Source organism: Polypterus senegalus, chromosome 15 (assembly GCF_016835505.1).
Source record: "Polypterus senegalus isolate Bchr_013 chromosome 15, ASM1683550v1, whole genome shotgun sequence".
In the NCBI taxonomy this organism is placed as follows: Eukaryota; Metazoa; Chordata; class Cladistia; order Polypteriformes; family Polypteridae; genus Polypterus; species Polypterus senegalus.
In genome coordinates, this window is record NC_053168.1 from 106,720,614 (window position 1) to 106,734,727 (window position 14,114).

The 14,114-nt window shown below is 33.9% G+C and overlaps 1 protein-coding gene across 4 annotated transcripts in view; it reads left to right on the forward strand.

The window, feature by feature from the left end:
* golga4 (golgin A4) overlaps nt 1–14,114 on the forward strand; it is a 225,531-nt gene that overhangs the window by 142,964 nt on the left and 68,453 nt on the right. For all 4 annotated transcript variants that reach the window (XM_039736487.1, XM_039736488.1, XM_039736489.1 and 1 more), the window contains 2 exons: nt 7,224–7,345; nt 9,701–9,831. In XM_039736487.1, the coding sequence (XP_039592421.1) occupies nt 7,224–7,345; nt 9,701–9,831 (253 nt within the window). The remainder of the gene's footprint in view (nt 1–7,223; nt 7,346–9,700; nt 9,832–14,114) is intronic.

A 14,114-nucleotide genomic window follows, 5' to 3' on the forward strand; every position in this document is an offset into this window, starting at 1 on the left:
GGTCCATACCAAGATATCAATAATTTTGTAAGGTTAATTCATTCTTACGTTAGTGGCTTTTTTAAATGATGTTTTTTAAAAGAATGACGACACCGCAGGCATCAGGAAATCATGTCGTGAAGCTGTGCTCTCCAGTCATCATGACAGATAGTGTAACGCATTCAAAAGTATGTGCTTACTTTAGTAAATGTAATGATAATGCAGCTAAACGCAATATATGTAGAAAGTTAGTTACATGTAAAGGGGTTAACACTAGCAACCTCATGAAACGCAAGTACAACATTATTTAAATGTGAAACAGTGCAGCATGTTTGACTGCTTCAATAAAGTCGCTACTGAAACGTGCTTGGTGCAGCCTCCAAGCTCTGATGCTGCTGGAATTAGCCAAATCGAAAATATGACCTTCTAAACATTGTCAAGTCAAGATAACACCTGTTATCGTTATATTGGTATTCACTCAGGACATACAAAGTGAGCATCTGTTTTAATTCGTGTTCAGAAAAGTGTCAGTCAAACAGCAGCCACGGCTTCCAGCTGTGCAAACCAGCATTCAGACACACCGGTTCACCCCATTTGTCATCTCTCAACGAGGAAAAATGACTTATGTTGGTGATGATACATCATCACATGCATAAAAGAAAGTAGTAGGAATCATGTCTGGAAATGCATTATGTTTGTCCAGCAGAATTTCAGCTTGTAAGTGCAGGAATTGTACTTGTCTTTTTTTTTAAAATATAAAAAAAACAACACACACGTAGGCTTGTGTTTTTTCCTCATTGTGGAATTAATTCGGAAATATATTTCTGTTTTAAAAACAAAACATCAAATGAGGAGTAATAATTTAACAAGTATTGTCATACATTTGAAATAGGAGGTAAAAAGATAACAAGATCAATCGCTTTTAATAGTGTCCTACACTGTTCCAACAAATGAATTCATTCTCTAATTGTATGAGCACTCCAACCAGTGTTTCAGTCCAAGCATCCATCCAGTTTGCATGTAGTTCAATGTTGTGGATCCAAGAGGGGGACATCACATGCATCCACTATTATGCGTATTGAACTGAAGGATGTGGTAGGACTGCCAGCAAAAACATTTGTAGCAGGTAAACATCAAGGCAAAACTCAAATGAAGCGCCTATTTGTCTTGTCACCACACGGGTGATGGCATGAGTTGTTCCATTTGTTCATACCATAACAAAATTTATTTAGTGTGTCAATGCTACGAAGAATAAGGGACATCTCCCCATTAATACGACATGTGCCTTATTAACAGAGATGCATAATCAACAAAACATGTGATTGTTAAATAGGAATCTTCATACACAATATTTATGTCATTCATTTGGCTTTTGAAGGCAATCTGTTGTTCATAATTATTTAACCGTAAGTGAAAGCATATGTCATATTTTTGAATGACATGTTGAAGAATGTAATGTTGCCTCAAAGTTATGCTTTTTTAAGTGCCTGTAATGACAGTCCAACTTTTCTAATTCTTGATTTGTACATAAGAATAAGTATTAACAAAATGTGATCACTCACATTAGAAACCCTGAAAACATCAAAGTAAAGGCTGTTTAATAGGAGTTTTGAAATAAAGGATTCGTGTAAAAAAAAAAATGTTTTTTAATTTTGCACAGAAAACTTTAAATGATTAAAAAATGGGATATATTTGGAAAATTAAGGCACCATGACTTACTGACATTTGAGATTTGAATTAATTTGATTCATCCATTAAATATTACTCTTCAGTAATATATTTTAAATGGCTAATGATGAAAATATATATTTTACAATAGCAAATGTTACAAACTTAACAGAGTGATTCATTCACAAACCAGAGTTTAAAAGCATGTTGTTAGAAAAACAGCTTGAAAGAGTTTGCTTAAATGTAAATATCTGTACTTATTTTGTAAATCAGTTATTCAACAATACACAATAATAATATTTGAATTTTTACGTTTAGTATGGATTTTAAGCAGTATTTTTCAGTTACTGGACTGAAAATGTCAAAATAAATTTAGAATGTGCACATGCTAAGATAAATCGTTTAGTTTATGATGATACCATTCTTTATTCCACCAATATTATTAACATCCCATGCATTGTTACACTGGGGGATCCCCACTTCTGCCACACATTTTTAAATTTTAAGTTTAAATGCTGCATTTTATTTTAAAATTTATGAATACCAATAATTGATTACTTAAATGATAGCTGGGTAACTACTTGACAGACATACCAGTATTTTAAAACTATTCTTATTGTTGGTATTTATATATTTTATTTTACAGAAAAATGCGCAATATTGTTCACTTCAATAATGGACATACTTGAATAAAAAGCTATTGAATGGGATTTCTGTTTTTGCTATGATATTAAGCATCGTAAAACATCACTGATATTGGTATCAAATACAAAAATTCTGGTATTGTTACATCAATACTCATCACTAATTGTGAGTACTTAGATACACTTTATGAGCAAATATCACATAAATATGATGAATTGAAATAAAAACGATAAAAGAAAGTCAATTCTTTAAAGTTCTTTTCTGAACTTTTCTGAATATCTTCTAAATAAAAACATCATACTAAAACATTCTTATGAATGCAGAATAAAAAGGCTGAACAATTAGATAGATGAGACATAAGACTTGGCTTTTTGAAACTGGTTGGAAAGAAAACCTGTAGCCACAGTGGTACACCAAGACAGGACATGGGAACCCCTGATCTGGAGGTTACTTATGTTGTCCTCTTTCACTTTAATTGTGCAGCAGTATTCCTTAGCCTTTGCCATTTTTTTCCCCTAGTGCTCTTCATAGGTCGACACATGTAGGAACTTATTCTTAATGATTTTATTTTGTTTCACTTATTCCCACATCTGCTTTTCTTCTTGCTCATTTCTGTTTAAGGATACAGAGCAAATGAGCCCATCGTATCAAAATTCAGTTGTGCACAAATATATAGTTTGTTTTTTGTGTATAACACTGTTTAAGACCTTTTGTAATCATCCAGTGATGTTCATATGTTTGATACAAATCATTAAATGGATGTAAAAATATAGCCAAGACATTAGTAATGTTGCATATGGCTATTACTGCTTGATATGACTGATTTATTATTTGCATAACAAAACCACATTTTCAGCAGCCCATTTCTCCAGTGTCCTAATTGGAAACTCTCATTCCACATTCTTAATTAATTTTGTTTAAATGCTAATGCAGAGAGAAGGAGGCAAACGGGATCTAACCAGGACAGTAAAAGACATGGAAGGCTCAAATGCAAAACTACATAAGAGGAACAGTACATCAGAGTCTGTAGTTTGAGACACATACACCTTCAGATCCACAATTGGCTGCTTCTTGAATAGTACATACCAAGTACTAGTTATCTGTAACAGTGAAAAGAAAAGTTTAAAACTGGCGGCAAAAAAAAATGAGTGGATGGTAGGTTTCTGGGTGAGTCCAGCCTTTCTGTCATTTTAACCTTTTCTGTTTATTTGACAGTTTGAGATAAGGCTTTTTATTTGAAACTCCGGCTGATAATGCCAGGATCCCAGAGTCATTGTTTCACTTTGTATTGTCAGGAAACAACTTAAAAGTACCCAGAGTGAATTAAGGTATGAGGGTTATTAGCCACAAATTTTAAAATGACATGAAACCTTCTTCCATGGTTACATATATTGAAAATGCAGTCAGTTGTTGTTTTGCAAATTGGAGATGATGCAACCATCCTATATGCATGAAGTGAGATGCATTAATTTTTTATGTTTACAAGTTTTTGTTATGAAAATATTTTTGTATGGATGTATTGTACCTATACATTTCCTAAAACTTAATTAAGCAAAAAACAATGAATAAAAGAAAGTTTCATTAAACTTAACTGTGGAGCTTTCAGAAGTGAGATATTACCATTGTGAATTATGTCCAACAATGTATTACAAAATTTTTTATCCAGTTTTATTTTGCCTCATTTGACTGATTTAACAATTGCTCCAATATATTGGACAAAATCATACTTGCAGTATGGATGTAAAACTGATTTACTGGTGTGCTAAAAATTAGTGGAAAAACTATGAATATGTTTAAATATAAAACACAAAAAATGAAAATCTGTGCATAAAATAGGAGATGGGAAATGCAATTTTGTGTTAGTATATCTGTGTCTTAAACAAAAATGTCTATGTATAGACTTGTTTGTGAATTGTGTGTAACGTGTGAGTCTAGACGTTTAAGAATATTACTCGGAATGCAGTGTGTCTCAACCTTATTGGTGAGTTAATACAATCAGGATGTCCGGAATAAGCTCTCTCTTTTGCTTTGTTTACTTAATGGTGGTGGCTGCTGAGGCATGATATATTCACATTCACAGCTTTAGTACCTTGGGATTATTTAGTGGCAGTCTATAAAACTGCAAATGTGAATTGACCTCCCAATTGTTGATCTCGTATATGCACAAGGATGAAACATATCATCTTCCTGATAATGTTTGCTTTCCCTTTTCTTTTTGTATGTCTCTAAATGAATTTTGCACTGTTGATTTAAATAGCAGAGCAGTTGTAGGCAGTGAATAAGCTGTTACTGGGCAGGACTTGTGACCAGTAAATGATGAGAGAATGGGTTTTCAATTCAAAGGCTTGGCCACATTTAAACACCTTTCATTTTATTCACAACAGCATTTTCCTGAAGTGCCTTATTCCACAAAATTTTAGTAAAAATACATGTGTATTTGGAACATTACAGGCATACATCTGGATGACATGACACATGGATTATACAACACAGTGCTGCTGTAAATTGTAATATGGCTGTGTACCTGATTGGGGAGCTGAAAAAAGACTTTTAATGAATCCCTTGAGTTGTTTACCCAGTGCCAACAGTGTTGAGGTCTCCAACAGTGTTGAGGTCTCTCTGGTTACTTCATGCACTGTAGTGTTGAGAGTGGGGACACCAGTACATTTGTTATTATTAGTTAAAAAATATATATTTTTCTGCATGAAGTATACAAATACATTATATTACTATCTACTGAAACAGAATGGCCGTACTACCCATTTGTAGATAGAAAGTAATTTACTGGCTCTTAAGTTGTAGACATTAATTCTTCTACAGTGTTTTTATTTTTTTATGTTTTTGCCTTTTTTAACATGAAATATAAGCATTATATACAACTGTATGTGTTTTGCACATGATTTTCTTGGATTAAAGGTGAAAGATCCATAATGGCATATCAGTTTACTTCTTGCAGTAATCGATTGATGCAAAATGAGTTAATGAAAGGAGCAGTGTGAAGTACCAGGGTGGGCCATTTATATGGATACACCTTAATAAAATGGGAATGGTTGGTGATATTAACTTCCTGTTTGTGGCACATTAGTATATGTGAGGGGGGAAACTTTTCAAGATGGGTGGTGACCATGGTGGCCATTTGGAAGTCGGCCATTTTGGATCCAACTTTTGTTTTTTCAATAGGAAAAGGGTCATGTGACACATCAGACTTATTGGGAATTTCACAAGAAAAACAATGGTGTGCTTGGTTTTAACGTAACTTTATTCTTTCATGAGTTATTTACAAGTTTCTCTTTGTTTACAGCCATTGACATGTCGCAGAGGTTAACACGTGAGGAGCGGATAGAAATTGTGTTGATGTCTGGTGAACGCAGTAACCGGGTCATTGCAGCAGATTTCAATGCAAGACACCCTACGAGACCACCCATCTCCCATGCTACAGTTAGCAAGCTGCTTGCTAAGTTTTATGAAAGTGGTTCAGTGTTGGATTTGCCAAAATGTGGACGCATGAAAACTGTCACTAATGAAGAAACATCAGTGGCTGTCCTAGCTTCATTCAGCAAGAGCCCACAGCGTAGCACTCGCCGCATGTCACTGGAGAGTGGCATTAGTCGAACATCCCTTCGGCGGATATTAGCTACTCACAAATGGCACCCTTACAAACTCCAGCTACTGCAGCATCTCAACGAGGATGACCCAGATCGGCGCACTGAATTTGCAGAATGGGCAAAACAAAAATTGGAACAGGACCCTCAGTTTACGCAGAAGATTTTGTTCAGTGATGAGGCAAACTTTTATGTGAATGGTGAAGTTAACAAACAAAACCACTGCTATTGGTCTGACACTAACCCACATTGGATAGATCCCTCCAAGACTGTTGGAACAAAAAAATTGATGGTATGGTGGGGTATATGGGGTACAAAGATAGTGGGGCCATTCTTCATCAATGGAAACCTCAAGGCCACTGGATATGCGAAATTGCTACATGATGATGCGTTTCCCTCTTTATGCACTGAAGCTGGCACGTTCCCTGAGTTTTCCAGCAAGATGGTGCACCACCACATTATGGGTGTCAGGTCCGAGCATTCCTAGATAAACAGTTTCCTGGAAAGTGGATTGGTCGTCGTGGGCCAGTTGAATGGCCCCAAGGTCTCCCGATCTGACCCCCTTAGACTTTTATCTTTGGGGTCATCTGAAGGCAATTGTCTATGCTGTGAAGATACGAGATGTGCAGCACCTGAAACTATGGATACTGGAAGCCTGTGCTAGCATTTCTCCTGCGGTGTTGCTATCAGTGTGTGAAGAGTGGGAGAAGAGGGTTGCATTGACAATCCAACACAATGGGCAGCACATTGAACACATTTTATAAGTGGTCAGAAACTTGTAAATAACTCATGAAAGAATAAAGTTACGTTAAAACCAAGCACACCATTGTTTTTCTTGTGAAATTCCCAATAAGTTTGATGTGTCACATGACCCTCTTCCTATTGAAAAAACAAAAGATGGATCCAAAATGGCCGACTTCCAAATGGCCACCATGGTCACCACCCATCTTGAAAAGTTTCCCCCCTCACATATACTAATGTGCCACAAACAGGAAGTTAATATCACCAACCATTCCCATTTTATTAAGGTGTATCCATATAAATGGCCCACCCTGTAGAATGCTAAATGTGTACCTCTTCTTTGAATAAACAGTCTCTCTTTGCATGTGCAATAATAATGAGCTGTAAATTTACATTTTTACTTTCAAGTAGTAGTGCATCTCTTAAATGTAAATCAGAAGATATCATCAAAGAAAATCATTCTCCTGCACCAGTACCGTAGTCATTACATTATTGAAAAAATAATAATAGCTATTTGCAGGATGATATTATACAATGTGTCATGTTCTCTTTTAATTGTGATTTTTTTTTTTTGTTTTCTTTCCACAGATTGGAGTTGGAAGACATAGAAATGAAACACAGTTCAACATTGAAACAGCTAATGAGAGAATTTAACACTCAGATTGCAAAGAAAGACCAAGAGATGGAAGCTGCTGTCAAGGAAGCTATAAGTAATTGTTAGGGGTGGCGACAAACCATATGTTTCATGCAAGAATAATGGAATATAAATATGCCTCTCTAAAGGTTTTCTCTGTTTAATATGGACTTCAAGGTCTAGGTTTTGAAATGGAAATGTTTCCTTTTAAGCATTCTGAATGCAATAGCAGTCATTCTGAACATTTTTATATGACTTAGTGTTAGTTCTTAAAGGTTTTGTGAGAAGTACAGTTAGAGCAAGTCATAATATAACTTCAGGACTCAGGTGGAAAATAATTATCTTGGTGTACCCCATGGTATCTTGGGGAATGTGTTTAAAGATTCTGGGGTTTTGTTCCCACTACTGTGTTTCTGTACATACTTATCCTCAAGTCCATTTAGTGTGTAGGTTTCATCCAGTTTGGTGTAGGGTCTTGTTTCTACCCCTTTTTTCATAAATGTGATATTAAGGTATAAGCAAGGATTGGAGAATATTTTGTTTGAGTGTCTAATGGTTACATCTCAGTTGTTTATATGTGATGTTGACTTCTTTGTTTTTTAGCAAACTGTGGTTTTCATCAAGGCTTTGGAACAATTTACAGCAGAATGTGATGTGATCAGGTTGTTAAATAGCACTTCAAAGATATACGGTCATGTTCCACTTCTACAAAAGAGTGGCTTGCTATCTTTGGGTAAGGGTGGACGCAGCTGTCTCAGGTGGAGTAAAAGAAGTTTGTATATGAGTATGCGCAGAGCTGAGTACAAGATTAAGTAATGATTTGGCATAGTGGTAGGATTTTTGTAATTTGGTGAGAGCTAAGTCCTTGAAATAAGTTTTTGATTTAATAGTCAAACTGAATCCCTATCTCCTTTGTTCATGAGCTATTTAAAGTATCAAAAGCACAAAAGAGTCTCACAAGGTTGCTGGACTTATTTTCACTGGCATGTTGAAGAGTTTGGAAATACAGGAGGTTGTTGGAATTGAACCCCTACTTTTCTCAGTCACAAAGAAGCCATTGATGTTGTTTGGTTTTGTCAAAAGCATGCCCCTAGGTGTCTCCCATAGTTGTTACTTGGAGAAAATGTGGGGATCTTCAGTAGTTTTGATGCTTTGCAGAGCTTTCCTAGTTGCAAGTTCATTATTTTGTTGAGAAAATGTTTTTAATGCCAGTGAATCAGATTGTGGATTAGTTATGGTGCTGTCAGGTGATAACTGGGTACTGCTTTGATATGCCTTTCAGATAAAACTGGAGTTAGGGAAGCACACATGAGAGTAGCAGAATGCTTAGAGAAGCCTTGGCACAGGTTAGGAGCACACGCTAATACAGATATCGTGGTAATGAGGGAGCACATGGAAAACAAGAGTCTGTGCACTAATGTGAGTATAGCAATGACACGTGCCTGTTTGGTCAGTGACATGAAACCTGTAGAAGAAGGAGAAATAAGATATAAAAAAAAAAGTTCAATGCAGTGGAATGATTTATGCTTCAGTGCAAAGAAAAAACCTTCAGTTTTGCAGCTAACTTTAAAATGATCACCATTGACATGTGTGCCATTCAGTTTAAATAAAAAGTTTAAGACAGAATACTAAACTTTGTAAGCAATAATAAAAGTCTGATATACACAAAGAGTCTGAGAAAATTATAAATCATTGCATTGATATTAGCATTGGAATGGATTTTATTTGCATTTGTTAGTAAAGCTAGTCTACCTGTGCATGTAACCTGGTTTGGGGAAATATGAAATTAGGTAGCAAAATCAGATCCCAAATAATGAAACTTTTATTCAACCTGTCTTTAAATTATTTTTCTTTGTGAGTGATTCATATGGAATTACAGAATTAAAGTTAACATTATTTTTGTTTAGTCATATTCACACAAATCAACATGCAATGTGCCTTGTTAGTTGTATCCAAATAGATAAAAGAAACAAGCACATAGAAACAGCATTTTAAAAATTTCACCAAATTTCATCTTGAAATTATCCTTTGATAACCACTTAGAACAATTTGACAATAGGCTTTACCTAGACATATTCACCATACAAAAAACAGTTTCCTTATCGTATTCCTCTCTTCAAATCAGAAACAAATTTGTTGCTCTTCTTCCATCCTTGCAGCTTAATTTCCACAGTGTTGTTACCTTTTTCCAAATGAGAACACAAGTCAACATCTTTGGTTGTCATTTGTTAAGCTTTGTTATTGTTGTTTTGCCTAGGAATTAAATATGAAATTGTTGTGTCACTATAAATACTGTTACATGTACTGTGTGCTATAGGCCACTCATTGTGAGAAGCTTCATGAAAACAGTTAAGTAGAATTATAAAGGGAAAATAAAATAGCGCTCATTATTTTGCACGTGCCTGTAAGTCTTGTTGTCTGCTTCCTCCAGGCAAAGCCCAAGAAGTAGAGGGTGAGTTATTGCAGTCTCATCGGGTGGAGGTCAATCAATTGCACAAAAGCATTGTCCAGAAAGAGGATGACCTTAATAGAACTGCCAGGAAATATGAAGAAATCTTACAGGTAACTGCTGCTTTCATTCTTTATTTTTTCTTTTGCTAATTATCTATCAAGAGTAGCATTTGCCATAGGAATTTTTTTTTTAATTAAGTTACATCACAATTTTGTTTATTGCACACAGATTCATGTGCCAGACATTCAATCTTCAGGAGTCTAACAACATGAACAAATTCAGACTTGTCAGTGACTACTGTGGGTTCCTTGGCCACAACATTGTTAAACAAATACAGCATTTTCATTACAAAAATATTTAGAACAATGTTGACCTTTGGGTCTTCTGCACTATTTTAATTAATGTTTCTGTATTTTTACTAATTGAATATATGTGAATACTTGGGAATGATCATTACAGTTGCCTGTTTGATGTGTGTATGCATTGATGTTTTATTTGTACATGTCTCACAAAATCAAATCCCATGCAACTGCTGGTGTTGCAGCAAACAAATAAATTTAACAAGATGACGCTTTAAAGCTGTACTGTTACATAGGCAGTCACTGTGGAGAGATAGCAAAAGTTTAAATCTGGTACTAACCTGAAAAATTAAATTCATTTTGTTATGTGAATGCTAGATATATATACCTTTCAAATGGTGTTTATTCAGATTTTTACAAACTGGTTGCTTTTAATGGATTTTGGCTGACATTGGCAAAGCATTACATGTTTTCATTGGTACAGCTTTAGCAAAAATGGTTGTTTTAGATCATTTTCACCTAGGGTATTGATACTCATCTTAGTCCATTGGGGTTCCTGATCGCTTTTTGTTTTCATTGATACTTACAGAACATGCTAAATGTATTAAGTGAAGCCTATGTAAGTTTACCGTAGAGAAATAGATAGATAGATAGATGCTTTATTAATCCCTAAGTGGAAATTCATATACTCCAGCAGCAGCATACTGATAAAAACAATATTAATTAAAGAGCAATAAAAAAGCAGTGCAAGTTTAAAAAAAAAAAAAAGCAAGGTGGAGAGTGCGAGGCAGGTATAACAGTCTGTAGCCTTGTGTAGTGTTACTGTTTACCCAACCCCGGGTGGAATTGAAGAGTCATATAGTGTGGTGGAGGAACAATCTCCTCAGTGTCAGTGGAGCAGGACAGTGACAGCAGTTTGTCGCTGAAGCTGCTCCTTTGTCTGGAGATGATACTGCAAATAACACAACTTTTAAGTATTGAAAGTAACTGAAGTTTAACAAAAAAAGAGCTATGATTCTAAAAGAAACCTTTTTTCTCTGTTTCTCTTTTATCCTTTGTGTGTAATAACTTTTTTCTGAATTGTTGTGATTTGTTCGTTTTTAAATTTTCACTTAACTTTTAAAACGAAGTTTACTGGACTGAAAAAAATATTTTGTTAAGTGTTTGACTCCTGTGCTGGATCCTACCGTGCCAACACAGTAGCTGCTCGATTTTGGGAACCTGGAAAAGATGCAGCTACACTAGCTAACATTTCATTAGTTGCCACTGTGCTAAACCTAACAGTTTACTGGAATAAAAATAGGGTAACAATGCATTATGTGTAGTAGTTTTGATATTGAGTGTTTAACAGATACTATCTAATGTTACAATACTTAGCTGACACATAGCTGAGGATTATTTATTACTGTCCTAAAGACCTTAAGACCTATACATTTTGATAAAGGCTGCTAACATTCGCCAACATTAAGTGCTTTGAGTGTTGTTGTATTAAGTACATATTTGTAAATTTTACCAACCCACCAGCTATCTTGCTTGCTAGATGAACTGTGGAAAAGCACCACATAAGCAACTTATAAAAGAGCAATTAGCACAGATTAACTTGATTATTTTATTGGTAGTTAACATTACTGATTTAGTTAAAGTATTATTGCTGTCTCTTGCCATTGGAAGGACAAAATGGAGCTTAAGTAAATTCATAAATGTATGGAATATATTCACATGTTCATTTTTTTAAATATGTAAATGTTCAGCTTGATTTTTGTCCTATATTTACTGCATTACATTTATTCAGTTCATTCAGTAGTAGTATTAGTAGTTTTTATTTTTTTTTTATTAGTAGTTATATTGTATACATTATTATTTTTAATAGTAGTAGTAGTAGTTAATGTGTGTTAAAGAAGTAATGAAAAAAAAAATGAAACATTTTGAAAATAACGTAACATGATTGTCAATGTAATTGTGTTGTCATTGTCATGAGTGTTGCTGGCATATATATATATATATATATATATATATATATACACACACAAACATATATATACACATTATATATATATATATATATATATATATATATATATATATATATATATATATATACACACTAGCAAAATACCGTGCTTACATGGCGAGAAGTAGTGTGTTAAATAAGTTATGAAAAAGAAAAGCAAACATTTTAAAAATAGCGTAAGATGATTGTTAATGTAATTGTTTTGTCATTGATATGAGTGTTGTTGTCATATCTATCTATTTATATATATATTTATATATATCTATATATATATATATATATATATATATATATATATATATATATATATATATATATATAGCAAAATACCTACGATTGGCAGCGAGAAGTAAAAAGAAAAGGAAACATTTTAATAATAGCGTAACATGATTGACAATGTAATTGTTTTGTCATTGTCATGAGTGTTGCTGGCATATATATATGTATATATATATACACACACAGACACATATATAAACATATATATATATATATATATATATATATATATATATATATATATATATATATATACATATACACATATATATATACAAATCTACATATATATATCCACATGTATATATATATATTAGGGGTGGGACTCGATTAAAAAAATTAATCCAATTAATTAGAGGCTGTGTAAGAATTAATCTTGATTAATCGTATTTAATCACACATGAACATTTGCCCCAAATCGCAAATGTTTTTTTAATTTAAAAGGGTTTTAGTGGGCGACAGAATCAAGTAATAGACATGGACATGAATATTGTAAACTCAAGCTCTTTTAATTTCTGAAAAAAAAAAGCTTTTAAACTGCATTCCAATTCAAAACAGAAACAAAAACAAATTGGCTAAAATTGGGCAGACTTAAAAATAAAGTGGTATTTTAAGTACTTTAAGTACATTTTCAGAATGGTATTGTCTTTAAATAATAATAAGCAAAATTTCAACATAAAGTGCAGTTTTTCGTCTTAAAAAAATAAGTCAGAAACATAAAAGGTAATTTGACCAACTTAATCTTTAAACTCTGAGTAACCTTAGCCAAAATTATTTTGTACATTAGGCTAAAACAGTGTGATCATTAAACATTTTGTAATTAGATGTAATCAGAATTACTAACGGTCACGGAAATCAATGATCCCCAGTAAGAGCCACAAAGTCTGCTTTTTGTAATGCATGTAATTTTGCTTGCTTTTCAGTGTGCGTCAATGTAATCGATGTACAGGGTCGCTGCTGGCCAAATGGGTGCCCTAAGCAGAAATTTACTTTTGTGCCCCCTCCCCCAAATATTACGGAAGTAAAAATAAAATAATAAAAAACACCTACTATAGGCCAAAATAGAACTTTATTCAAATAAAAGTGAATACATAAATAAATTGTATCATTTATAAATTACAATTGTAGCTCTAGAGCAAAAAATCCAAACTAAAATTACACTTTAAATAAAACATTTATAATAAATAAAATTAACAATAATAAACTGAAATAAAATCAACACTGTCATCTGCTGGAGCTTTCCAAAGTTCAAAATTTACAAAGGCACACTTCTGCTTTTTCTTGAGGCAAAGTCGTAAATGAGCTCTTCATATGATAAAGCCTTTGCTAATTCAGAGTTGATGCTGACAATTGCTAGATCATCATGTGCTCTTGTGCCATAGATGAGCGCAAGTACGTTTTGATGAGCTTCATTTTAGAAAAACTTCGCTCAGCAGAGGCAACAGTTACAGGGAGCGTCGCTGCTATGCGCAGAGCAATCCAGAGATTTGGGTACGTGCACGGGCTTCATCTTGGGCTTTTTTTTTTCTTTCGTTTCTCAGCGCCGGACTGTTGATGTCTCTTTCCAGGAGCAGGCATATTATTCAGTTATTATCATTTTTGGCCAAATAGGCAGTCGTAACAGAGGTGAGGGCATGCGCGTCATCACGTGTGCTTAGCCTTCTCTACGTTCACCGTGAAATAAAATATATGTTTATATTTTTGTTTATTTGTATATGTATATTACTAATATTAATTTATTATTATAATATACTGCTCAAAAGAATTAAAGGAACACTTTTTAATCAGAGTGTAGCATAAAGTC